General features: G+C 41.1%; 1 protein-coding gene across 1 annotated transcript in view; it reads left to right on the top strand.

Annotated features, from left to right (window-relative positions):
- The window catches only part of LOC119582157, an 11,029-nt gene that overhangs the window by 7,593 nt on the left and 3,093 nt on the right, over positions 1-343 (top strand). Inside the window, exon 4 of the mRNA XM_037930395.1 lies at positions 86-225. Within this exon, the coding sequence (XP_037786323.1) occupies positions 86-225 (140 nt within the window). The remainder of the gene's footprint in view (positions 1-85; positions 226-343) is intronic.

Below are 343 nucleotides of genomic sequence, written 5' to 3'. Positions count from 1 at the left end.
CAACCCAGAACAAAGGACAGGGAATGATAATAAAGAAGCTCACAGTACAGAAACGTACCTGGTATCCCACCACCTTTCCCCCCAGGCTTTGGTCTCCACTGGATGAAGAACCGTCCTCTTCCCGTGGGATTTCATTACAGAAATTTCTTCACTAACCTAGTACCTCACCTCTCACGCCTCGCCTCGACGGTTCCTGTTTTCTTCAAACTGGTTGATTATGTTATTGTGAGTGTTTTTTTTGTCATCTTTCCTCGTACTTCTTGTACTTAAGCTAACTTTATAGTGATATTTTTCTTGGAATTTTGATTTCGTATGTTGGACTGTTTCAGAGATTGTTATGAAT

This window comes from Penaeus monodon, chromosome 15, assembly GCF_015228065.2.
Source record: "Penaeus monodon isolate SGIC_2016 chromosome 15, NSTDA_Pmon_1, whole genome shotgun sequence".
Lineage (NCBI taxonomy): Eukaryota > Metazoa > Arthropoda > Malacostraca > Decapoda > Penaeidae > Penaeus > Penaeus monodon.
The sequence above is the reverse complement of the archived record's forward strand: the minus strand, read 5'-3'. Positions and strand labels throughout refer to the sequence as shown.